Source organism: Panthera leo, chromosome B1, assembly GCF_018350215.1.
Source record: "Panthera leo isolate Ple1 chromosome B1, P.leo_Ple1_pat1.1, whole genome shotgun sequence".
In the NCBI taxonomy this organism is placed as follows: Eukaryota; Metazoa; Chordata; class Mammalia; order Carnivora; family Felidae; genus Panthera; species Panthera leo.
The window spans coordinates 35,358,134-35,384,107 of record NC_056682.1 but is presented as its reverse complement, the minus strand read 5'-3'; the positions used below and the strand labels follow the sequence as shown (position 1 = coordinate 35,384,107).

Below are 25,974 nucleotides of genomic sequence, written 5' to 3'. Positions count from 1 at the left end.
ATAGGTGTGGTTAGATTGTGGTATATCCTTAAAGTGAAATTCTCTGTAGATATAAAAGAAATAATTACAAAGCTCTCCGTATAAAGATGTTCTCCAAAATATGTTAAGCACAAAAAGTGAGTGCAAAGCAGTGTACATATGCTTCCATTTATGTAAAAAGCAAAAGGATGTTGAAAAGAGAGTAAATGTACACATCTTGTGTGTTTGCATGCAGTATCTTTGTAAAGACACCCAGAAAACTAGTAACACTAGTTGCCTTCAGGAGTGGGTAGGAGGAGTAGGAGTATGAGACACCATATAATCTTTTGTGACTTTTGCTTTTGAACCATGTAAATGTAATTTTTTTTTTAAATAATGAAAGCAAATGAAAATGAAGACAAGTGTATAATCAGTGGCTAGACCAGGTCATGGTTTCTTACAAATAGTGCTGACTCTCAAAATTACTTTTTTTTAAATTTTTTTAAGATTTTATTTTTTTAAGTGGGGCTCGAACTCACAACCCTGAGATAAAGAGTCACATGCTCCACCAACTGAGCCAGCCAGGAGCCCCTCAAAATCACTTTAGAGAATATTGTTGAAATTTTGTTTTGTGAATGTTATATTATTGATACTAGTTAGAACTTGTATCATCTGTGTGATCCCTGTGACTGAGGTGCATTTTTCCTTTATTATAGAAATGATTGTTTTATGAGATGTAGCTTAAAATTTGTCATGAAAATAAAACACTGAGTCAACTAATTTAATGTTTGGGAATTACATATTTGGCTATTTAAATTCTCCTAGTAGATATTTCATTTCAAATAATGATTGGGAGGAGTATCACATGGTATTAAGAGCATAAGTAGGTTCAATTTCCAGTCCTGCCACTTACTAGCTTGCAACTTTGGGCAAGTAGGCCCAGTTCCTTCAGTTTTTTAAGGACGATACTAATAGCACTTGTTTCATAGGGTTTCTGTGAAGATAAAATAATTTTATTAGTTAACACTTACATAGTATCTGCTGTGTGCCAGACATTATCAAAGCATTTTACATATATGAATTCATTTAATCTTCACAGCAGTCTTGTAACATAGATATGTATTGTTATTATGCCCATTTATAGATGAGGAAATCAAAGCACAAGGCATGAAGTAATTTGTGCTGAGTACCACAGCTAGTAAGCCAAGGTTCAGATCAGGGCAGTCAGGTTCCAAACTCCATTTTCTTGACCACCATGCTGTGTAGAACACATAGCTCCCTGATGGCACAGATGAATTGTGAGCCTTCAACAAATTTCAATAATAAAGGTAATATAATAATAAATGTTACTATGAAAGTTATGTATTCATTGGAGAAAATACAGATAAACGAAGTAAACAAAATATATAGATATCATCTTCAGTCTAACCCCTCAGAAAACAAATATGTTGGTATTTATATACCTATTCATATACTTTAAGAAAATAACATTTTGGAGCACTTGGGTGGCTCAGTCTGACTTTGGCTCAAATCATCATCTCGTGGGTTTGTGTGTTTGAGCCCCGCATTGGGATCTGTGCTGATAGCCTAGAGCCTGTTTCAGATTCTGTGTCTCCCCTTCTCTCTGCCCTTCCCTGCTGCTTGTGTGCACGCTCTCAGAAAAAAAAATGAATAAACTTAAAAAAAGTTTTTTTAAAGAAAATAGCATCTTGTAAACTATTTTGGTCATGTGTTAATACAGCATTAACTCCTTTTTGCTTAATTTGATTCATCATCTCCTGGGTTTTTGAAAAAATTTTATCAAATTTTTTTATTTTAATTTCAGTATAGTTAACATGTAGCATTATCTTAGTTTCATGTGTAGAATATAGTGATTCAACAATTCTATACATTACTCAGTACTCATCATAAGTGTACTCTTTTTTAAAATTTTTTTAATGTTTGTTTATTTTTGAGAGAGAGGGAGAGAGAGACAGAGCCCGAGTCGGGGAGGGGCAGAGACACAGGGAGACACAGAATCTGAAGCAGGCTCCAGGCTCTGAGCTATCAACACACAGCCCTACGTGGGGTTTAAACCTATTTGCCATGAGATCATAACCTGAGCAGAAGTCAGACATCCAACCAACTGAGCCACCAGGAGTCCTGATAAGTCATAATCCCTTTATCTGTTTCACCCATCCCCCTATCCACCTCCCCTCTGGAAACCATCAGTTTGTTCTTTATAGTTAAGAGTCAGTTTCTTGGTTTGTTTTTCTCTCTGTCTCTCTCTTTTTTTTCTTTTGTTTCTTAAATTCCATATAAATGAAATCATATGATATTTCTTTCTCTGACTGACTTATTTTACTTAGCATTATACTCTCTAGCTCCATCCATGTCATTGCAAATGGCAAGATTTCCTTATTTTTATGGCTGAATAATATTCCTGTGTGTGTGTGTGTGTGTGTGTGTGTGTATTACATCTTTATCCATCTGTTGATGGACACTTGGGCTGCTTCCATAATTTGGCTATTGTAAATAATGCTGCAGTAAATGTAAGAGTGAATATATCCTTTCAAATTAGTGTTTTTGTATTCTTTGGGTAAATACCCAGTGGTGCGAAAACTGGATCATGGAGTAGTTCAATTTTTAATTTTTTGAAGACCCTCCATACTGTGTTCCACAGTGGCTGCACCAGTTTGCATTTCCACCACCAGTGCACAAAGGTTACTTTTTCTTCACATCCTCACCAACACTTGTTTCTTGTGTAACCTCCTGTTTTAATGTACAAAATGGAGTTAAGATACTGTATTGCTTGCCATCTTTCTCTAGATTTGGTATTCTTTTGGAAGTAAGCTAAGGAATTCTTTTGAGGCATTCATAGAGGTTTCTCCAAAGAAGACCTACATACAGCCAACAGACACATGAAAGATGCTCAATATTGCTAATCATCAGGGAAATGCAAATCAAAACCACAATGAGCTATATCACCTCACACTAGTCAGAATGGCTAGTATCAAAAAGACAAGAAATAGCACGTGTTGGCGAAGGTGGGGAGATAAGGGAACCCTTGGATTCTGTTGATGGGAGTGTAAATCGGTGCAGCCAGTATGGAAAACACTATGGAGTTTCCTTAAAAAATTAAAAATAAAAGTATCATACGATCCAATAATTCTATCACTTAGATACTTACCCAAGGAAAACACAAACACTAATTTGAAAGATAAATGCAGGGGCGCCTGGGTGGCTCGGTCAGTTAAGCGTCCGACTTCGGCTCAGGTCATGATCTCACGGTCTGTGAGTTCGAGCCCCGCGTCGGGCTCTGTGCTGACAGCTCAGAGCCTGGAGCCTGTTTCAGATTCTGTGTCTCCCTCTCTCTCTGCCCCTCCCCTCTTCACGCTCTGTCTCTGTCTCAAAAATAAAAATAAACGTTAAAAAAAAATTAAAAAAACAAAAAAAAAAGAAAGATAAATGCACCCCTATGTTTATTGTAGCATTATTTACAGTAGTCAAGATATGGAAGCAACACAAGTGTCCCTTAATAGATAAATATATAAAGAAGACAGACAGACAGACACACACACACACACACACACACAGGAATATTACTCAGCCGTAAAAAAAAGAATGAAATCTTGCCATTTGTTACAACATAGATGGACTTAGAGGATATTATATTAAGTGAAATGAATCAGAGAATCAGGCAGAGAAAGACAAATACCATGATTTCACTTATATGTGGAATCTGAAAAACAAAACGGAAACAAACAGACTTATTACATAGAACAAATCTGTAGCCAGAGGGGAAACAAATGGGAGAATGGACCAAATGGGTTAAGGTGATTAAGAGATACAAACTTCCAGTTAGAAAATAAATAAGTCACAAGGATGAAAAGTATAGCATAGAGCATATAGTCAATAATATTGTAATAACTATATGATGAAGATAACAACTACTCTTATCATGGTGAACATTGCATAATGTGTAGAATTGTTGAATCACCCTGTTGTACATCGGAAACTAATATGACATTGCATGTCAGCTGTACTTCAATTTAAAAAAATCCCTGCCTATATGCAAGCTTAAGACTCTTACAGAGGAATTTCTTTTTTTTTTTTTTTTTAAGTTTATTTATTTTGAGAGAGAGAGAGCACACGTGCTCACAGGAGTAAGGGGAGGGTCAGAGAGAAGAGAGGGAGAAGCTCAAGCAGGCTCCGTGCTGTCACCGCAGAGGCCAGTGCGGGGCTTGATCCCACAAACTGCGAGATCATGACCGGAGCTGAAATCAAGAGTCAGTCACTCAACTGACTGAGCCACGCAGGCTCCCCCTTATAAGGGAATTTCTTATTGACATTGACAACAGAGGGAACTCTGGCTACAAGGATTTTCAGGAGAAAAAGTCAATCACTGGCCACAAATGAAAGGATTTTTTGTTTGATTTTTTTTCTTACGTAGACTTTATGGCCAATATGAATCTACTTTCATAATAGCCAAAATTTAATAGTGTTCAAATAAAAAGAATATAAGGATGTAATTATAAGGAGATGTAAAGATGCCTAAGATCTGGCTCCTATTAACTTGGTTGTCATAATAGAGTTAGCATATGTTGTGAAATAGATGATCTGAACTGCTGTCATGGTAATAGAGAATGCTCTGAAAGTTTTTAAAGGAACCCACAAACTCCCTCAAATCTTGACAATAAAGAGAAAATCTTCACATTCAAGGATAGAAAGCTTTATAACCTCAGATATGGTCTCTTGGTTTATACCTTCCCTTTAGGAATGTCTCTCCAGACATGTCTTGTCAACCATGCATTGTACTCTGGCCCAAATTTAGACCATTACCCTTCACTTTATTCTCCCATGGCTTGCCACAACCAGGCGCTGATACTTAAATACAAGAAGGAAATACACAAATAATCATCAACTGCATAATCTTAACTCGCTTGCTGTAGCTTTGTAGCTCTAGGTCCTGTAGGCTCTGTTTCATCTTCACAGAATCTTGGAAGAGAAGGAGCTCAGTTCTGTAGGGCTGCCTGCCTGCATGATCTTTGGCCTTCTCTACCAACATGCCCTTCCAAGCATGACTTGACTCTGAAATCCAAGGCCAAAGAAGAAGAAAATATTCCCTTTCTTTTTAAACTAAAGCCATCTTTCAGTTTCTCACCTGTTAGTTCATGATGGATTCTTTCTGGATAATTGTGGAGACCGTACCCTCTGCTCACTGGAGTATTTCCTTGTTCTTTAGCCCCAACATGACAACCACATCAAAATACAATTCATTAAGATGAGCATTTTTACATAAAATAGAATCAGGACAAAATTTACTTAAAGACTTTAAAAATCATGAGCAAAGATTATTGATATTTTATTGATTACTCTTTTTTTTTAAATTTAATGTTTATTTTTGAGAGAGAGAGAGACAGAACATGAGTGGGAGAGGGGCAGAGAGAGAATGGAGACACAGAATCCAAAGCAGGCTCCAGGCTCTGAGCTGTCAGCACAGAACCCGATGCTGGGCTCGAACTTGGGAATGGCGAGATCATGACCTAGGCCAGTGTCGCAGACACCCAATCAACTGAGCCACCCAGGCTCCCCTTTTATTGATTACTCTTAAAACATCAGTTTCCACTTGCATGTCTTCAGTACCCCCAAGGAGTCTTTTTAGACCCAACAAAATATTCAGGCTTACAGGACTGCCAGGGGCCATACTGGCATTCATCTACTTAGGAGGATACAGTCCAGGAAGGGGCAGGGCTAGGCATCCCTTTTCAGTGGAGTAGTCCTCATAGGAGTGGGTATAGCAGTCCAAAGGTTTTCTGCCTTTCACTTCTTCCTTCCCCATCCCCCTCCAAGTCACAGCTCAGGTGCAGGAAAACAACATCCACATTGTGCAGATCAGGGAGCCACCATGGGTTAGAAGCCTCATATAGTACAACTGCTAATATCTCCCATAGAAGCTTTATTGGTATAGATTCCAGGGTCCCCTGGGGACATACCTTGAGTCATCCCACTCAGAAGTTCAAAGCTATAGCTTCCCACCAGGTAATTGAGTGATTTTTACCGTAAGCAATGTTGCCCAGTAACACAGCTTATCAGGTTTCCAGGGCAAAAGAGATAGAAAGTTAATCCAAGGTCACACTTGTCTTTAAGGAGATTTTTTTTACCTTTTATCCACAACTTCTCAAGAGTATTTTTATAAAGATGACTGTGATTTCAAATTTGCCTGAAATAAATGGCTTTGAAGTAGCTTCATAATTTTCTGTCCTGTAATGGTAAATTTTAGCTTTTCTTCCTTTGACTGTTTTTCCTTTTTTGATAGGTCGAATCAAATATTCTGAACAGGTGTATGATGCGTGTATGGAGACATTTGACTGTCTTCCACTTGCTGCCCTCTTAAACCAGCAGTTTCTGTGTGTACATGGAGGGATGTCACCTGAAATTACTAGTTTAGATGACATTAGGAAAGTAAGTAATCTTTCATTAGTCTCATGGAGTATATATATCTTTAGTTCAGTTTTTTTGGTTTTTTGTTTTTTTGCAGTCAGCTAATATGCCTCTGTCTGAAAATTTTTAAATACTGATAATCAAAAGTAAGAAACTGGAAATCACCTACAATCTCATTATTGGGAGATAACTACTGATAATATTTTGCTATTCCAGAAAATTTCTGTAAATTTTAATGAAATCTGTACTTTTACCAAGTAGAAACATAACATATTTTGGGTACAGTCCTGAGACTTTAAATAAATTGTGTAGCAATACGAAAGGAAGGAAATCAGGATTCTAATCCCTGTCCTGCAGTCAATTGTGCAATCTTGACCAAATCCCTTAAGTCTTAGTCACATTTTCTTCTCTGGGAAATAAGGAAGTTAGAATGGATGGTCTGAGGACTTCCAGCTCTGAAATTTGTCGACATTGACATTTTAAATGATAGAGTTTAAGTTGCTATACTTGCGTGAGTTGGTGATTATTATTTTCAGGACTTCAAAAAAAGATGATCAATCTTTTTTCACTTCTGTTGTTCTACGTTACCATCTTCTTTTCTCTACCTTTGTATTCTTTTACCTGTCTATGTAAGTACTGAAAGTAAAGATTTTTCTGTTTATAAAACTTTTCTCTGAATTAAAGTCACTTTCCTCAGGGTAAGAGGGTGTGCCTACATCTCTGCTGCCTTATCATCTTTAAAATAACCAGAATTTCTCTTTTACATTGTAAGTCTTGAGTTTCGCAATTCTGAACCAACTGTATTAAAAAAAACACTCTCCTTTCACTTAGTAGAAGTCCTCAGCTATTTTAGTTACTCATTTTGTCTTGGTTTTTACGCTGCTAACCAAAGCAGCAGTGACTAAAGGCTTTAAATTGATAACTTACATTGAAATGCCTCCACTGCATAGAATGGAAAGGATGAAAGTCCTTTACAAAATAAAACTAGAAATCTCCATTGGGATGAGGTAAAAAATGAACAGAACCATTGTAAAACCTTTGCTCCTCTGATGATAACCTTAGCTTACCTAGGCAGTTGAAATGAAGACTTTCCATAGCCTTTCTCAATAATAGTATATCTCTATAGTGGTTGATTTCACATTCGAATTAAATGACTACTGCTTTTAATATTAGGATGTAAAGCAGTCCTTTTCTTAGATGACAGAGATATTTATAAAAATTTATTTCAAGAAAATAATAAAAATTGTATATCCAAATTTGTTAAGTGTTTGTATTCTTCCTAAAGGAACGGTTCTTTAAGGTGCTTGCTGCTTATTCCCCTAATACATTCTTGTGGGTGGGAGGTTTTTGGCTTTTGGGTTTTTGATGCATACCAGTTTCCAAAAGGTCTTTTGCTTTCATGATTTTTCTTCTTTTGGCTCTTGTGTGTCTTCTAGTTAGACAGGTTTAAAGAACCTCCAGCCTTTGGGCCAGTGTGTGACCTGCTTTGGTCTGATCCCTCAGAGGATTATGGCAGTGAAAAGACCTTGGAGCACTATACCCACAACACTGTCCGAGGGTGCTCTTATTTTTACAGGTAAGCTAATCCTCAAAGTTATAAAATTAGGAAAGGCAATTGCAATATATTTCATGAAATTATTTTTAAGTATTTTATATCTTTAATTTGTATAGTATCGGACCTTCTGTTTAATTTTTTAATTAACAGAAGGCAGAAAACTCTTGTTTGTTTTGTGTTTTATATCTTAATTGGCATTATGCCCTCATATATGAATACCCTCATGATACTTAAGTGTAATATACTGAACATGATTGAACAGAGTATCTTGCAGTGCTTAAATGTTATTTTCAGACTCTAGATAATCTTGATTATTTGTTCCCAAACATCATTGATAAGCTTTTTTAAAAATAAGGGTTTGTTGACTCTTCCCCCAGAGATTCTGATTGAGTAGGTCTGAGACAGGAAAATCCTGTTATTTTTTAAAAGGTCTCCAACTTTTGGAACCACTGCTATAGGCAAAGATATAAAAAGAACAGGACATTGTGAACTAAGCCCAGGACATTTCCTGGAAGTTGGCTGTTGTCTTAAATCTCACATGAGCTTTTATTGTGTTCTGCCGTTCAAAAATAGGGAGGTAGAGGGAGGTTTGAAGTCTAAATATTTTTAGTTCCAATATTTTACTGTGACAAGTGATGCATAAATGTAGTCCCCTAAAAAATCTGTTAATTGCCTAAGATAATATATTCATGAAGTGAAATCCACATACAAAAAGTAAAGAACTTCAAAATTGCCATAGTTTTAACATTTTTCTAAGCAACCTTGTTTTATTCCTTTTTGAATCATTTAAGTTTTACTTCTCTTGGGGCACGTGGGTGGCTCAGTTGGTTAAGCGTCCAACTTCAGCTCAGGTCATGATCTCGTGGTTCATGAGTTCGAGCCCCACATCGGGCTCTGTGCTCCCAGCTCAGAGCCTGGAGCCTGCTTCAGATTCTGTATCTCCGTCTCTCTCTGCCCCTCCACAACTCGTGCTCTGTCTCTCTGTCTCTGTCTCTGTCTCTCTCTCAAATGTAAACATTAAAAAATTTTTTTTTTACTTCTCTTTACATTGCTTAAAATAAAGAGCATCATTTATTTTTTTATTGTTATTGTTTGTACAGTATAAACTGGTACAGTCTCCTTGGAGATCAGCTTGATAATATCTCTCAATTATAAATGTCCACCCAGGGCCTTTGAACCAGGAGTTCTCCTTCTAAAATGTAATCCTATAGCCATAAGTCAATCCTCGTTATTTATGAATTCTGAGCTGTAAATTTGCCTACTTGCTAAGAATTACTTGTAACTGCAAGGTCACCACTTAAACACTTTCGTGGTCATTCACAGACATGCACACATGCAGAGTAATGCAAAATTCGAGTCACCCCATGTGTGTTCCTAACTGAGGCTAACAAGGAGCTGCTCTGCCTTCTTTTTCCAGCTTTCATACTACAAGACTATCATTATACCATTCTTTCTGTGATCCATTTAGTGCCACATTTTTCACATTTTTTGTTGGCAATTTTGCTGTGTAAAATGGCCCCCAAGCATAGTGCTTAAGTGCTATCTGGTATTTCTATGTGTAAGAAGGCTGTGACGTGCCTTGCAGAGAAAATACGTGTATGTTATATAAACCTAATTCAAGAATGATTTGTGACATTGTTGTCCGTGAGTTCCATGTTAATGAATCAACAGTATGTATTAAATAAGATGTCCTTAAACAGAAACACACATAAAACAAGGTTATGTATTGATTGATTAATGAAAATGTGACCAGAGGCTCCAGGACCCTAACTGTGTATTTTTTCTAGGAGCAGTGGTTCAGTTTTGACTAATTCCGTTTTTGCAACAATTTTATAGAACATAGCTACTGCAAATAACAAGAATCAACTACATAAATGTGCAAATGTGTAAAATGTATGTACAGCTGACCCTTGAACACGATGCATTTAAACTATGCAGGTCCACTTATACATGGATTTTTTTTTTAAGTTTAGTTATTTATTTTAAGAGAGAGAGGGTGGGTGAGAGGCAGAGAGAAAGGGAGAGAGAGAATCCCAAGCAGGTTCTACACTGTCATCACAGAGATCGTGAGAGCCATGAGATTATGACCTGAGCTGAAATCAAGAGTCAGATGCTTAACCAACTGAGCCACCCAGGCGCCCCAACATGGATTCTTTATATAAATATAATACAGCACTATAAAAGTATTTTTTCTCCTTTATGATTTAAAAAAAATTTTTTTTAATGTTTATTCATTTTTTGAGAGACAGAGACAGTGTGAGTGGGGGAGGGGCAGAGAGAGAGGGAGACACAGAATCTGAAGCAGGCTTCAGGCTCTGAGCTGTCAGCACAGAGCCTGACATGGGGCTCGAACTCATGGACCATGAGATCATGACTTGAGCCAAAGTCAAATATTCAACTGGCGGAGGCACCCAGGCACCCCCTTCCTTATGATTTTCTTAAGAACATTTTATTTTCTCCAGCTTATTTTAGTATAAGAATACAGTATATGATACATACAACATACAGAATATCTGTCAGTTGACTGTTACGGGTAATACTTCTGGTCAGCAGGCCAGTAATTAAATTTTGGGGGAGTCAAAACTTATATACATGAGGGGTGCCTTGCTGGCTCAGTAAGCCTGCAACTCTTGATCTCAGGGTTGTGAGTTCAGGCCCCACATTGGACATGGCGCCTACTTCAAAAGAGTAATACATGTGAAAAAAGGTTATACAGTTACACAGTTATAAAAAGTTACACAGATTTTTGACTGTGCAGGGAGTTAGCACTCCCTACATTATTCAGGGGTCAATGGTTCAAGGTTATTCATTGCTGTATTATTATCTTTTTAAATGTTTATTTATTTTGAAAGAGCATGAGTAGAGGAGGGACAGAGAGAGAGAATCCCAGGCAAGCTCCATGCTGTTAATTTTGACACTTAAGCCAGACACTTAACCAACTGAGCCACCCAGGCGCCCCTCACTGCTGTATTATTTATGATAAAAGATTTAAAACAATCTAGATGTTCAATAGAAGACTAGTTAAATACCTTGTGGTACATTCAGACAATGGAATGTGCCAGACTATACAGTGAAGCTGTTTTTAAAAAAGAAAAAAAAAAAAACACCTTTGTACACTGATATAAAATCCTGGCATACTTTGTTTTATTGCACTTTGCTATATTGTACTTCATAGATACTGAGTTTTTTTACACATTGAAGGTTGGGGCAATCCTGTGTTGAGCAGGTCTCTTGGTGTTATTTTTCCAAAAGCATTTGCTCATGTCATGTCCCTGTGTACATTTTGGTAATTCTCCCTATATTTCAAACTTTTTAAATTGTTATTATATTTGTTATGGTGATCTGTGATCAGTGATTAAAACCACTGAAATCTCAGATTATGGTTAGTATTTTTTGGCAATATTTTTAAATTAAGATAGGTACATTGTTTTTTAGACATAATGTTATTGCACACTCAGTAGACTACAGTATAGTGTAAACGTAACTTTTCATGCACTGGGAAACAAAAAAATTCATTTGACTCACTTTATTTTGATATTTGCTTTGTTGTGGTGGTATGGAACAGAACCAACTATATCTCCAAGGCATGCCTGTAGAACATCTTTTAAAGAGTACTCAAAGAAACTAGGAACATTGGTTGTTTCTAGGGTAGCTGGAAGCTAGATGTAGGAAGAAGGAAGGCATTTGGGGTGCCTAGCTGGCTCAGTTGATCTTGGGGTTGAGAGTTTGAGCCACATGTTGGGTGTAGAGATTACTAAAAATAAATAAATAAAATTTTAAAAAACGAGAGAAGGGAGGGAGGTATTTCATTGTATAATCATTTGTATCTTTCAATTTTATACCAAATGAATGTACAATCTATTTTAAAAGTTAATATTTTCTAATGAGCATCATAAGAAACAAAGATTTAAACATAAAGTAAATAATTGGGGCACCTGAGTGGCTCAGTGGGTTAAGCATCCAACTCTTGGTCTCAGCTCATGATTCTTGGTCATGATCTCACAGTTTGTGGGTTCAGGCCTTGCACTGGGTTCTGTACTGCCAATGCTGAGCCTGTTTGGGATTCTGTCTCTCTGCCTCTCTCTCTGCCCTTCCCATGCTAGTGCGCGCGCGCTCTCTCTCGCGCGCTCTCTCTCTCTCTCTCTCTCTCTCTCAAAATAAATAATGATAAGGTAAATAATTAACACTTGGATAATTCCAGGATAATTTGGTATTTTCCAGTTCTTCCTATCAGGTATTTCTAAATATAGAAAGATAACATTACTGAAAGAGAATGTTAGGAGCAGATATAAATATCAGACCTTTCATTAGAATACGGTTGGGTGTAATATTTGTATTTACTCCTAAAATATTCCTGTATAATATTAATTTGGCATAGATATAACCTGTGAAGCCGTTAGTAGATTCTTTAACTTTTCAAACCATTTGACAGTTTGAAAATTGTATATTCAATTTTTAGCAACTAATAATCTTTCTCTGTCTTTCTCTCACACCACACATACACTCACTCACTCTCTCTCTCTCTCTCTCTCTCTCTCTCCCTGGTACTTTTTTTTATATCAAGACACAAAGAAAAGTTTTGGTTTTGTATTATTATGGATTAAGACAAAAACAGTTAAAAGATAAGGGAGCTTTTTTTCTGTCGTAAGGTTATCTGTTACCTGTATATTTGATCTGGAATGAGTTATATTCATGAAGTAGAAAAACAGTGATGATTGCTAAGCCATAAATAAAGGTTCAGTGGTGGGGTGCCTGGGTGGCTCAGTCGGTTAAGCATCCAACTTCAGTTCAGGTCATAATCTTGAGGTTTGTGGGTTTGAGCCCTGCGCCAGGCTCTGTGCTGACAGCTCAGAGCTTGGAACCTGCTTCAGATTCTGTCTCCCTCTCTCTCTGCCCCTCCCCTGCTTGCTCTCTCTCTCTGTCTCTCAAATAAATGAACAATCAGACAAACAATAAAAGTCCAGTGGCATGTCAAAAACCTGCCTTTTTGAAACAAATTCAACTAATGTCATCTTGACTTTTCCCCTTCCTCCTATTAAAAAACAGTTGTTTTAGTTCTGGATTTATATTTTCTAATTTTCTATTCCAGTTACCCTGCAGTTTGTGAATTTTTGCAGAACAATAATTTGTTATCAATAATCAGAGCCCATGAAGCCCAAGATGCTGGGTAAGTTAGATTTATACTGTACCAGATATCACTGTGGAGTTTTTGCCTTTATTATTAAGACAGACGGACTGTTATTTCTCTTCCAGGTATCGAATGTACAGGAAGAGCCAAACAACAGGCTTTCCATCACTCATTACAATTTTCTCTGCCCCCAATTACCTAGATGTCTATAACAATAAAGGTAAAAGAGTCCAGCGATATTTGAGTTTGAATTTGTGAGTAAATGTGAGCTCTAGTTTAATCATATGTGTGTGTGGTTTTAAAACATATGTAAATTTTAAATAAAAAGAAAAGAGGTCTTAGTTGAAACAAAGGCCAAGAAACTTAGAATTTAGGCTACTGCTTGGTTTTCATTTCCTAAGGAGTATTGGGCTCTGTAAATAAATAATAGGTTTGATTTGTACTCCTGAATCAAAATATAAGACAAATAAATTACTTCAGGTTCAAGTTAGAATAGTCACCATAAATTACTAGTTTTGGTGAATTTATTTGTAACAGTACCTCAATAAAATGTCACTGTTTGGTGTTTTAATGTTTGTACATTATTAAGCTGTTTTTGGTTTTCTTGAGGAATGGTACAGGCAGAGTGAATACCATAAAAAATTAAGAAAAATCATTTTAGTCCAATCCCTGCCAGAAACTAGTAGTAACTTTAGGTCTGTCATGTAATTTTTCTAAACTTCAATTTCCCATATTAAAAAAGAGGATTAAATATAAATATGCCTTCAATCCAGAAGTTCTCATTCTAAGACTTTATCCTATTGAAATTTTTTCTTTTTAAGTATGCCCAATGTGGGCCTTGAACTCATGACCTTGAGATTGAGAGTCACATGCTCTATTGACTGAGCCAGCCAGGTGCCCTGAAATCTTCTTTTTCTTTCTTTCTTTTTTTTTTTTTTAATTTTTTAAGATTCATAGTTTGTAAGTTTTGTAGCAGGGCAGACTTCCTCTGTAATATCCTCTGTAACATCCTCTGTAACTATTTTGTTGTTTATAAAGTATGACTATAAAATAATAGAACTTTAATACAAACATGCCAGAACGTATATATCCAAGTGAGTATTGTCCCTTCACAGTAGTTACCTTGGGAAGCTACACGCTTATTCCAACAATGCTGCCATTGTTCAAAACGTTTTTGGAACTCCTCTTTTGGCATTGCCTTCAGAATCTGCGACACATTCTTTTGATTATCCTCAGTGATGGGAAACCTTCGTCCTTTGAGGGTGGATTTGATTTTTGGAACAGCCAAAAGTTATTCGGAGTCAAGACTGGTGAATAAGGTGAGTGATCAAGCTAGATGGTACCATTTGGGGTCAGAAACAAGGTATGATTATAGGGTAATGAGACTGGTTTTTCTTGTGTTGCTTATAAAATGGGTCTGGAGGCAATTCCACAAGAGGAGTTCCAAAAATGTTTTGAGTAATGGCAGCATCTTTGGATTAAATATATGGTAAGGCAGCAAGGTGTATTGAAAAGAGCACTAATAAGCTGAGTCAGAAGATCTAGTCTAGCCCTGCTTCACTTTTCAGTCCACAGTAAACATGACACTAAATTTCACATTAATAAGATATTTAACTTCTCTGAGCCTCAGTGTATCTTTAAAATACCTGCCATATAGGGTTGTTGAAGATAAGTTGGAATAATAAAAATAAATATTAAAAAGCATCCATGAAACTCTACATTGCTGTAATACTATAACATTTTACAGTTGTGCCTCGTATGACTATGTCAAAGGACCACACTCATCTCATATATAAGGTCTGGTGTGTTTGTAGTTGGTGGTTTCTTAAGTCTCATTACTTTATAGTCATACCTTGTATATGCAGGTGGGGAGTCAAGTTTAAAAGCAGTCCACAGTATACTCACTACATAACCTGAGCCTGTGTAAAGGGAAACTATGGAATGGCACATCTCATTTCAATCTGATTTGAATCAGTCATCTCAGTGTGTCCTTCAGTGGCTTCCTATTCATTTTTAAAAACACTTCTTTGGCTTAAGTTCTCCCCCAGCCGTATAGTTCTTTACATCTCGTCATTCTTTTCTGAGTCTTAGCTACCTAGCCACAACACTCAGCTTCTCCCTAACTCCATTGTTTCTTATTTCCTTCTTCCTAATATGCCCAATATATTAGAGACTCAGTTTTTTTCTTGTTTCTTCCATTGTGAATGGTGTGTGTTGCTTGTGTTGGTAACTTCTTCAAGGACACTTAGTGGCTATAGTCCTCATATTTGTGATGAAGACTGTCCCTTCTCCCTTTTTAGACCTCAGCTGGTAAGTGTGTCTCTTGACTGCACGGTGGATTTATTGGTGTGCTCAACTAAAACGTGCCACCCAAAACAGCAGTCATTTTATTGACTCACTGAACACCAGCTCATTTTTGGCCCATTCTAACCTGGTATTGATCTTGATTATTCCTTTAGCAAACTTTTAAAGTCACAGTCCAGTTTACTGGAATTTTCTGTTGACTTTGATATAACTGGTAACTTTATCTTGAAACATTCTTATTTTCCTTGCTTTTTCTCAAATTTTTTTTTTTAGGAAAAAGAAAATGTGGCATCTGAACCAATGTCTGCTTGTACTCAATTACTCTCCACAGAAGTACTTCTTTTCTTGAAAGACAAGACCACTTGTCTTGCAAGACAATTCACTTCCCCTTTTCTTTTTCTCTCTCTTCTTCTGTTGCTTTTCTTTCTTGCATATTGGTACCAACAAGTAATTCTTAGTTCCAATGATTATGTGAAAGATCCTTAAGTCATAATTTTTGAAGATTTCTATTCCTATTTTTTTGTTTCCACTGGAAACGTACACAAAAACATTTTTTTTTATCCTTTCATTTATAATTATCCACTGTAAAGACCCACCTTTCACCTCTTTTTTCCTGTGTAGATTGAGGGAATTATTGAGTAAAATATGTGCATAATAAAATACATATACATGAAAACATTGTATCTAGTGGCAGGTTTTTAAGAGCAGGCAATCTTACTTTCATGTATTTTCTTCATGATGTACATTTTAGACAGCCAGTAACTTACATTTTGAGCACACTAGGCAATCATTTAATAAGCAAAGAAACGGGAACCAGGGAATGACCTGTATCTCATTTCTGGAGTACTTCATACCCGATTCTATTTATGATCACAATAAGAGTAAAGAGAATAATGCAAACAACATCACAGTGCTTTTGCTCATGGTGAAGTCCAAGAAATTGGATTTCAAAACTTTTAAAATATAAAGAAAATTAGTTTGGTACCAAAGTATGTGTACAAATAAATAAACTGGTTAATTTAAACATTTATACAGTGCTAGCAATATACTGGCTGTGTATAGGGGAGATGGCTGTTTTAGTCCTCTTTATATATGTAGATTATTTAATCTACTTTTGAGCCTTGTAAATTGCTGTAAGTTTACCATCTGTATCCCCCACTGTGAATTGATAATTGCTATGCTATAAACTCCCAGAGTTTATAAAATCTTTGGCTCTGGATAATGACTAGCAAAATAGGCTGTGTTCATTTAATGAAAAATGTTTGCCTTCAAAAGAGAGCTGTAATTGTAACCATTTGGCCTATAAAGGGAAATTATGACAACATTTTTCTAATGTGGAACCTGAGATTTCTATACATGGTTACTGTGCAGTGGCCCTTTGAAGTTTCAGAGCTCAGTTTCTTTTGTACTTTTATTATATGGGATCTTCAGATAACTTTGTTCCTTGGGGTAATTCTTAAAAGAATGAGGTGTATAAAATGCTTTAAGATTTTCCATCTGCTCTTAAATACCGAGGCCTGAATTTACAAATGGAGAGTAAGTTCCTGAATTCTGTTTAGTAGGTATGCAGCTGTATGAAGCATGCCAGTTGCTGTGTCATGTTCCTCTGTGCCAGATTCTCTTGCTTTTTCCTTTTTAGCTGCTGTGTTAAAATATGAAAACAATGTCATGAATATCAGGCAGTTTAACTGTTCTCCACACCCCTACTGGCTTCCAAACTTTATGGATGTTTTCACGTGGTCTTTGCCTTTTGTTGGGGAAAAAGGTAAGGAACTAAAGCATCTGGGCTATCAGTTGTCTTAATTAGTGATGGAGTACACTTTTATATTTGCATGAGTCTCCTGATGGTTCAGAAATGTTTTTCTTAAAGTTATAAGAAGTATTTTCGAATTTTCTTTGTTCTCTACAAAGGTTTTGAAATGGTACTTAGTTTTTAAGTTAAAGTTCTAGTCGATTATATTCTTCTTATTGTAAATATCAACTTAAAATAGCTATCCTACTGTGATCAAGATGTTAAAATAACATAAGTCACTACACCATTCCTTCAGGGATTTCTTCAGTGGTAAAGATATTTAAAAAGAAAATACTGTCCTTAGAATTTCATTTGTGCACCTATACAAATAAGCTATGCAAATATAAAATAAGTCTGTTGGACATAGACATGGTGGCTTAACTTCTTTGTAAAATGGTAAGAAATCTTTTCATGTACATATCAGTGAGGAAGAGGTTCTGGACAGCAGTCTCATGAAATCAAGTAATTAATGCAATAGAATCATCAAGACCGAACTTTCATCAAAGCAAGTAATTTCCCCAAATTCTATATAAACCCGAAGGTCTAGATGTAATGCTACTCTTTATGAATACTCTTAGTAGCATAATGACAAATCATTTTTGTCTATGTTTATTTAACATGTATGTTTAGACAGCCACATCATTATAGAGAAAGTACCTTAATAATTGTATAAATTTTGGGTTATTTTGTCTTATTGTATAGTCACAGAGATGCTGGTTAACGTTCTCAACATATGCTCTGATGATGAATTGATTTCCGAAGATGAAATTGAAGGTAAACTTGCCTTTTTCTCATTTGAACTAGAAATGAAGAAGTTTGGTTTTGGTTTTAGTTCGTTTTGAATAATTTTTTTGACTTATTAAAAAAGAATTATGTTCGTTCCAGAAAAATTAAATTTGAAAAATACAGGAAACCGTAAGTAAGAACAAAAAAGTTACCTATAATCCTGCCATCTCATAGATATCCACTGTTCACATCTTGATGTGATATTGTGTTACCTGTCTTTTGTCTTTGCATATATTTTCCCATTTTTTCTTTTTAACAAAAATGAGGTCATATAATAGTATCACAAACATTTATAGTTATTTATTTTGAGAGAGAGAGAGAGACAGTGCAAGCAGGGGAGGGACAGAAAGAGGGGAGAGAGAGAATCCTAAGCAGGCTTTGCACTGGACATTCAGAGCCCAATGTGGGGCTTGAACTCACAAACCATGAGATCATGACCCGAGCTAAAATCAAGAGTCAAGATGCATAACCAACTGAGCCACCCAGGTGCCCCTATAGTTTTTTTGTAGACTAATTTTTAACAGTTATATAGTTGTCCTTGTTGATAAATTTTTGTTTTAATCAGTCCCCTGCTGTTGGATGTTGGATTTTTCCAACATTTTTGTTTTAAAACCCCACAGTTTGGAAAATTCTCAAAGATAAATCTTTATACATTCTGTCAACAACCACTATTCATCACATGCCTAATATATGGCAAGTACTGTTTGGGTCCTTGCATACAATAAACTTATATTCTAGTGGAAGAAAGAGAAACAATAGATAAGTGCAAGTCAGATGTTGATATATGGTATGAAAGAAAGGAAGCAATATTAGGATGTTGAGAATAACATTTTCTTGATTATTTTCATAGGATAAATTTCTAGAAATCATAATTTAAATCAGATACAGATAACCTCTAGAAAGGTTGTACTAGGTTATATTTTTTGTGTGTGATGCATAGTTCATAGTGCTCTCTCCAATTATAGTTTTTATAATCTGGTGCTTTTTATATTTTAATTTGTATTTTTATGATGACTAATGAACATTTTTTGTTGTATTTGTTGACCATATATGTTTTTCTTTTGTGAATTTGTCAATGCATACCTTTTGCCCATTTTCCTACTGGGTTATGTGCACATTTTTTTGTTTTTTGCTTTTCTTATTGGCCTGTGGGCGTGAGGGATATTTATGTAGTAACATTTTGTTATATATGTAGCCACGTATTTTTTTCCTAGGGTGTTGTGGGAGGTTTGATTTTAAATATATATTTGTTAATGTTTATTTATTTTGAGAAAGACAGAGACAGAATGTGAGCAGGGTAGGGGCAGAGAGAGGGAGACACAGAATCTAAAGCAGGCTCCAGGCTCTGAGCTGTCAGCACAGAGCCCATCGTGGGGCTCGAACTCACAAACCGCGAGATCATGACCTGAGCCGAAGTTGGACGCTCAACCCGGACGCTTAACTGACTGAGCCACGCAGGCGCCCCGAGGGTTGATTTTAAAGTTAGGTCCCAACTTATCTGAGAATGCAGAAGATTTTGGAAAGATGGTGGTACCTGAGTTCAAAACTCTGGCTGTCTCGTTTTCCAAGCTGTGTGCTAAAGTGATTCACTCAACTGTTAGGATAAATTATCTATGTCGGGGAAAGCCTAGCCTACTTTGGGCAGATAGAGTCTTAAACATATTTATGTTTTAGATTCCACAGTGAAGGTGAGGAGCAGATGGAGCATAGCTTGTGAGTAACTTTATGTAAGATAAGAGATCACTAGAAGGAACCAATTCTTTGTGAGGGAAGAGTACAGACAAGGAAAATTAAAACAAAATAAAGAATTTAAGTTGGAGGAAGAGGAAGAAATAGATCTAGTAGAATTTATATTCAAATTTAAGTGGACATGGAAGTTATTGTGAACTCTATTATATGTATTAAGAAAGGATTCTTGATGATCATAAAGGTATGCTTATAAAATTATGCCAAAAATTGCATATATATATATATATATAAAAGGATTGCAAATATATATATTACAAAATTGCAAATATATATATTAAAGAATTGTTATAATAGCAACAGATTCAAAGCAATCTAAATGTCCCTCAGTGGAGAGGTGGGTAATTCAATTATGATATATCCATATGATTGATTCTCTACATAGAATATTATTTTCTTCATGCAAACCTCCTTTGTCCCATTCTCTTCAAGTCAGCTCTTATTCAGCTTATTGTAACATCCTCATGGAAGACATTTCTGACCTCCCTGACTAGATCCAATACCCCTGTCATGCTGTCTCATATCAACCTGTACCTCTCCTTAGCATTTGATAGAGTTGTAATTTTGCGTTTATTTATATTATTGTAAGATTAATATATTTTACTCCCACTCAACTGTCAATTCCCTGAATGCTGGGACACAATTGGTTTTTGGTTTTAGGGCTTACCAGTATAGCCCTAAAGCCAAGTGTAGTGCAGTGAGCATGGTAAAGTAAATATTTGTTGAGTTAGATTCAGTGATATGAAGGGCAACTATTAAAAAAAGAATGGAGTAAGGCTATCAGTGCTAATATGGAAAATTTATTAGATATTCTGTTAAGTGCAAAAGTGAATGAATAGAATCCTGTCATTCTCATTTTTTACAGGGTGTAAAGATATCAGCTGATACATGCTTTTTAATTTTTTTTCTGAAAGGAAACAAAGAATAACCATCTAGGTTATAATGGTGAATTGAACACACCTCTAATTCCATTCCTTCCTGAAACCACACTAAAACCACAATACAATTTTGGTTTTATTTAAGTGATATAAATTAAGGATTTCCACTTTAGTAATATCAGACTAGATAGTGTAAATCAACCCTGACTTAAGATCACTGCAAAAGCTACACACAGGATTGTAAAATTTGCTTTAAAGGCATTCAGAAAGCTAACAAAGTAAAATAATTACCAAGTTGAGATCTGGAAAAAGGCATAAATCCAGAGAGGTAAAACCAACATTTGGGACTATTTGTCTCCTGGAGATAATGAATTTCAAAAGAGAGGGTAAGAGGTTGAGCAGCCCTCTTGATAGAAGCTAAAAAGTTAGGGCTCATGGCTTGCTAAGGATGATATGAGTGCTGGTAAGTTTCTCCTCATTGGTTTGGGATCCCAGAAGGTCGCATCCATGTAAGTAAAGGTAAGGGTGAACTGGAAATAGAACAGCCCTCAAAGGGACTACAGTTTACCTTCAAATCATTTCAATCCATGAAATTTAAATAAAGTAGCTGCAGGCGCCTGGCAAAAGCAAACCTCTCTAGGCTAAGATAACATCATGTAGGGCCTTAAATTCCTACAAATAGCCTTTCAAATATAATACGTGGCTCACAACCAAAATAACTAGGCATATGAGGAGATAGAACAACATGAATGAGAACCAGCAGAAACAGCAAAAAATAAAAACAGATGCCAGATTCTCCAGACATTGGCTTTATCAGACTGAACTTTAAAATAGCTATGCTAGGGGCTCCTGGGTGGCTCTGTCGGTTGAGTGTCCGACTTAGGCTCAGGTCATGATCTCATGGTTCTTGGGTTCAAGTCCCACATTGGGCTGTCTGCTGTCAGTGAGAAGCCTGCTTTGGATCCTCTGTCCCCAAACCCCCTGCACCTCTCCTGCTTGCTCATTCTCTCTCTCAAAAGTAAATAAAATAAAAAACATTTAAAATAAAGTAACTGTGCTAAAAACAAAACCAAAACAATGATTACTGTGTTCAAGATCATAAAAAACTAGGTTGAAGGGGCACCTGGTCAAGCATCAGACTTCAGCTCAGGTCACAATCTCACAGTTTGTGATTTTGACCCCTGCATCAGGCTCTGCACTGACAGTGCAGAGCTTAGTTGGGATTCTCTCTCTCTCTCTCTCTCTCTCTCTCTCTCTGCCCCTCCTCAACCTGTGCTTTCTTTCTCTCTCAAAATAAGTAAATAAACTTAAAAAAAAAAACTAGGTTGAAAATTTTGGCAAAGAATTGTGAATTATAAAAGGAGATATAGCAGAGTTGATAAAGTACCAAAAGAAAATGCTAGGAAGGAAAAGTAAAATAAAATTTAAAACTCTGGACAGATGAATTAACAGATTCAATAAAGCTTAAACTGAGAATAAATGAACTAGGTGAGAAGTCAGAAAAAAACAATCTAGAATGAATGAATCATGAAAAGAAAAAATAAAATACCAAAAAGAAAGCCTAAGAGACAGAGGATACAGTGAACAGGCATATCATCTGTGTGTTTAGAGTCCCAAAGAAGAGATAGAGTCAGGGACAGAATCACTATTTGAAGAGAGAATGGATAAAAATTTTCTAAATTTGTCAAGACATTAAGCTATCGGTCGAAGAAGCTCTGTAAACCAAAGCAGAATGAATTTAAAAAATAACAATGACATCTTAAACGCATCATAGTAAAAGTACTTTGGATGACAAAAAAACTTGGGGTTGTAAATTCAAGCCCCAAGTTCGGTGTAGAGATTACCAAGTAAATAAATAAATAAACTTCTAAAACAAAACAAAACAAAACATGTCATACTTTGGTAAGAAATGGGTGTTACAATTTAGAGTAACTTTCAAGAAAAGAGAGTTTTTTTAAGTATGTAACTTTCAAGGGGCACCTGGGTGGCTCAGCTGGTTAAGCATCTGACTTCGGCTCAGGTCATGATCTTGCAGTTCGTGAGTTCAAGTCCCACGTCAGTCTCTGTGCTGACAGCTCAGAGCCTGGAGCCTGCTTCAGATTGTCTGCCTCCCTCTCTCTCTGCCCCTCCCCCACTTTCTCTCTTTTTCTCAAAAATAAACATTAGGAAAAAAAAGTATGTAACTTTCAAGTTTTAGAAAAAGTGGAACAATAGAAAAATAATCCAGAAGAATGCAAGAAGGGAGGAAAGGTACATATAACAGTAAGATAAATAGAATAAATTATCATGGTAAATGTTTCAGAAATTTTATTAAATGTAAATGGATAAAAGACAAATTATCAAGTAGGATTTTTTTAAATTTTATGTTTGTTTTTTAACTTTATTTATTTATTTTGAGAGAGAGGGCATGTGCTCGAGCAGGGGAGGGACAGAGAGAGAAGGGAGAGAGAGAATCCCAGGAGAATCCCACTGAGGGGCTTGATCCCATGACCATGAAATCATGACCTGAGCTGAAATCACGAGTTGGACACTTAACTGACTGAGCCACACCCCAGACTTTATGTTTTATAAGAGACAAGTTCACAGCATAAGGATACAGAAAGTTTATAAGTAAAAGGAGAAGAATAAATAATATCATGCAAGTACTAACCAAAGAAAAGTTGTTACAGATAGAGTAATATTACATGAAGTAGAATCTAAAAAATAAGATGTAACAATTTTAAATGTATATACAATTAAATAATACGGCTTCATAATATATAAAATGAAAAATAACAGAAGTATAATGAGAAATAAAAATATTCACAGTGGGTAGTAGGAGAATTTAACACATACCTCTCAGTAATTGATGGAATAAGCAGACAGACAAAATTAGGAAGATCGTAGAAAATTAGAACAATGTAATTAATGAACTTGACCGACATATAAAGAACACTGCATCCAACAGGTGCTGAATACACCTTCTTTTCAAATACACATAACATTTACAAAAATTTACAGAGCTAAAAGCAAGTTTCAGACATCAAAGGATTAAAATCATAATGACTATGTTCTTTGACCACATGCAGTTAATATATAAATCAGTAACAAAAAGACAATCTAGAGCACCCTCATAATATTGGGAGATTTAAGAATATACATGATAGGGGCTCCTGGCTGGCTCAGTTGATAGAACATGCGACTCTTGATCTCAGCATCATGAGTTCAAGCCTCATGTTGGGCCTAGAGCTTACTTAAAAAAAAAAAAAAAAAAAAAATGTATACAGGGCGCCTGGGTGGCTCAGTCAGTTAAGCGTCCAACTTTGGCTCAGGTCTTGATCTCATGGCTTGTGAGTTCGAGCCCCATGTTGGGCTCTGTGGTGACAGTGCGGAGCCTGGAACCTGCTTTGGATTCTATGTCTCCCTCTCTCTCTCCCCCTCCCCTGCTTGTGCTCTGTCTCTCTCTGTCTCTCAAAAATAAATAAACATTGGGAAAAAAAAATTTTTAAGTATACACACACACACACACACACACACACACACACACACAAACACACTTGATAACCAATGAATCAAATAGCAGATGACGTTGAAAATTTGAAAGTATTTTGAGCTGAATGACTATGAAAAGTAGTACATATTAAAACTTGAGGACAGGCAGCACACCAGGCAGGCCTGGGTTTGGGACTGGAGCCTAAACCTTGTGGCCATGTCAGCAGATGCTAACTGGTTGACAGCAGAAGAGAGGAAGTAAGTTATACTTGACCTTAAAGTAACAGGATGGTCAGAATTAAGTGAAAGAGATGCCATCTACAAAGAATTCTTTAAAATTTTTATTTTTAAGTTTGTTTGTTTGTTTAAAGAGAGCATGTGTGAGGGGGAGGAGCAGAGAGAGGAAGACAGAGAATCCCAAGTAGGCTCCACACCTCTAACAGAGAGAGCCCCACACGGGGCTCAAATTCAAGAACCGTGGAATCATGACCTGAGCCAAAATCAAGAGTTGGACGCTTAACTGACTGAGCCACCCAGGTGCCCCTCCTTCAAAAATTTTAATCAGGCATTTGGCTTCATGTCCTGAGTTGCCCTTGAAGCAGAGAAGATGAATCATCACCCAGAATGGTTCAGTGTGTACAGCAAGGTCCGAGTGACTCTCCTGTCATGACTGTGGTGAACTGACCAAAGGATGCGAAAGTGGTCAAGCTTAATGACTAATCAGCTGCTTCTGTGTGAGTTCTTCCAAAATGCATATAAAATCTTGCATACGTCTTAGTTGCAATGTTTTTTTTAAGGCATCTTCCATGAACAAATTAAGTTGTAAATTTAGTTCATCTTATACTACATTTGTAGTATAAAATCAGTGCTTAAACTCAAACCGATTTAAACTTGGGGGGGGAAACAAAAATTGGATGTATCTAAAGCCATGCTTAGAGGAAAATTTATAGCTTTAAATACATATTTGGAAAAGGAGAAAGGCAGAAAATCAGCATCTATCTCAAAAAGTTGACAAAGGGTAGATAGCACTTTACGCCTAAAGAAAATAGATGTCATGAAATAAAAAGAATATTGTTACAAAATAGGAAAAAAGATACAGAAAAGCAGTAATAACCAAATTGTGCTCTTTTTTTTTAATTTATTTATTTATTTATTTTTCCAACGTTTTTTATTTATTTTTGGGACAGAGAGAGACAGAGCATGAACGGGGGAGGGGCAGAGAGAGAGGGAGACACAGAATCGGAAGCAGGCTCCAGGCTCCGAGCCATCAGCCCAGAGCCTGACGCGGGGCTCGAACTCACGGACCGCGAGATTGTGACCTGGCTGAAGTCGGACGCTCAACCGACTGCGCCACCCAGGCGCCCCCCCAAATTGTGCTCTTAAAAGAGACTTAATAAAATTGATAAATCCCTGGTAAGACTTACCAAGTAAACAAAATGGAGACATCGGACCCTATAGACATTAAGAAAATAATGAGAATAGGGGTGCCTGGATGGCTCAGTGGGTTAGGCATCTGACTTCGGCTCAGGTCATGATCTCCCAGTTCATAGGTTCGAGCTCCTTGTCAGGGTCTGCGCTGACAGCTCAGAGCCTAGAGCCTGTTTTAGATTCTGTGTCTCCCTCTCTCTCTGTGCCATACCCCCATCAAAAATAAATAAACATTTAAAAAAAAATAATGAGAATAAATTTATACCAGTGAATTTTAAAACTTAGATGAAATGGACGGATTCCTGAAAAACGTAACTTACCCAAACTGACACCATATAGAAAATCTTAATAATTACAGTCCTACCAAGAAACAGGATCTGTAATTAAAAAAAAATTTTATGAAGAAAATTCCAGGTGAAGATAACTTCACCAACAGATTTACCAAACATTTAAGAAAGAAACATCAATCTTAAACAAATTCTTCCTGAGAATAAAAAGAAGAAAT

At 36.4% G+C, this 25,974-nt stretch overlaps 1 protein-coding gene across 3 annotated transcripts in view; it reads left to right on the top strand.

Moving 5' to 3' along the window:
- Positions 1-25,974, top strand: part of PPP3CC (protein phosphatase 3 catalytic subunit gamma) — a 100,471-nt gene that overhangs the window by 57,665 nt on the left and 16,832 nt on the right. For all 3 annotated transcript variants that reach the window (XM_042934609.1, XM_042934611.1, XM_042934610.1), the window contains exons 5-10: positions 6,257-6,402; positions 7,818-7,957; positions 13,026-13,103; positions 13,190-13,284; positions 17,008-17,133; positions 17,863-17,934. In XM_042934609.1, coding sequence (XP_042790543.1) covers positions 6,257-6,402; positions 7,818-7,957; positions 13,026-13,103; positions 13,190-13,284; positions 17,008-17,133; positions 17,863-17,934 — 657 coding nt within the window. The remainder of the gene's footprint in view (positions 1-6,256; positions 6,403-7,817; positions 7,958-13,025; positions 13,104-13,189; positions 13,285-17,007; positions 17,134-17,862; positions 17,935-25,974) is intronic.